The sequence below is a fragment of the Echinops telfairi genome, unplaced genomic scaffold (assembly GCF_000313985.2).
Source record: "Echinops telfairi isolate 266 unplaced genomic scaffold, ASM31398v2 ScPeMD7_7459;HRSCAF=8497, whole genome shotgun sequence".
Classification (NCBI taxonomy): Eukaryota; Metazoa; Chordata; class Mammalia; order Afrosoricida; family Tenrecidae; genus Echinops; species Echinops telfairi.
In genome coordinates this window covers 5728359-5729723 of record NW_022111359.1, presented here as the reverse complement: position 1 = coordinate 5729723, position 1365 = coordinate 5728359, and the positions used below count along the sequence as shown (strand labels likewise).

The 1365-nt window shown below is 57.1% G+C and overlaps 1 protein-coding gene across 1 annotated transcript in view; it reads left to right on the top strand.

Annotated features, from left to right (window-relative positions):
* Window positions 1-1365, top strand: part of PTPRS (protein tyrosine phosphatase receptor type S) — a 124314-nt gene that overhangs the window by 31308 nt on the left and 91641 nt on the right. The window contains exon 9 of the mRNA XM_045300060.1: window positions 930-941. Coding sequence (XP_045155995.1) covers window positions 930-941 — 12 coding nt within the window. The remainder of the gene's footprint in view (window positions 1-929; window positions 942-1365) is intronic.

Below are 1365 nucleotides of genomic sequence, written 5' to 3'. Positions count from 1 at the left end.
AAGTCTGGGGAGCGTGGACGCAGACTTTGCTTCTTCCTTCCAGGGCAGCGCCAGGGGTGCCCCTACCTCCATCCCTGGCTGTGCGATGCCATCTATACCCCCCCCCAAGGCGCGCATGCACAGCAGTAGTCACGCCCCCACGCTGGGGACCCCCCAATTCTGGTTTCACGGAATCCAGAACTGATCTCCCTACCCCCACCCAGGCTTGGATGCACTGGTGACCCTGGGGGACAGACCCTCCCCCTCCTGGTCCCCACCAACCGCGGTTTCAACCAAGTCTGAGCAGCGCCTTGGGCCTGGACGTTGGTCCTGGCATCTGCCCTCCGAGGAGGAGACTGGGGAGGTGGAGGCGGGCGGGGGGCAGGCCTGGTGCGCCAGGGCGGGTCGCCTGGGTGAGCTTGCGCGCGTCCCTAGTTTCAAACCGACCGCTCTCCACCTAACCTGATTATTTCTCCGCACACACCCGGAATGGGGGACTTGTAAGTGGGGCCGGGCGGAGAGCCGCAGAGAGACAGGCGGGGGGCAGGGCGGAGAGTGGACAGCCAGCTGGGGCCCTCAGCCAGAGGGCCAGGGGGCTGGGCGGTGGTCGGGTGAAGGGGGGCGTCGAGGGGGCCGGCCCAGCCTCCCCCCGTCTCTGCCGCGCCCAAGTGGGGATTGTGCGTTGCCGGCAGAGTGCAGGGCAGGGGAAGAACAAGAGGAGGGTGGGGGGGGGAATCCATGCTGTTGTTTTTTTATTTTTTAATTTTGATTTCTTCTTTTGGTTGAAAGAGAAAACAAACAAACGGAAAAAAAAAAAGCACAAAAGCAAACAAAAACGATTGCAGCTGTTAGCCTTGGGAAGTCCTCTTTTTACTCTCTGTATCTCCCCTATTTTTTCTCTCCTCCCCATGTCATTGTGTTCCGCATCAAACCCCCTTAACATCCCTCAGAACTTCGAGAAGGTTGGTGTGTTTTTTTTCTTTTTTACTTTCTTTACCCACATTTTTACATTTCCGGAAAATGACACACGCACACACATCCACCCACACACACGGACACGAGACACGTGCAGCCACACCCACACCCAGACGCACAGCACAAGCACACGGCAAAAAAATAAATAATAAACAAATCACCTGGAAAGCCGCGTAATGAGCGCTAAAGCAAACCAATTAAACAAAAAAAAAAGCCCGCCAAGCGAGCGCGAAACCCAGAAAGACACGAAAGCCTCCGCCGCGCCCCGCCTGGCCGAGGGCCGGCAGCACACACGCTTGTACTGTGGTCGCCTCTCTGCATCCCCTGGTAATGTCGTTGCTAAGTTTCTTGCACTCCTCGTCGTCATGGTAACTTGGGCCTGATGCATGCTGGAAGAATGTAGCAATCTCT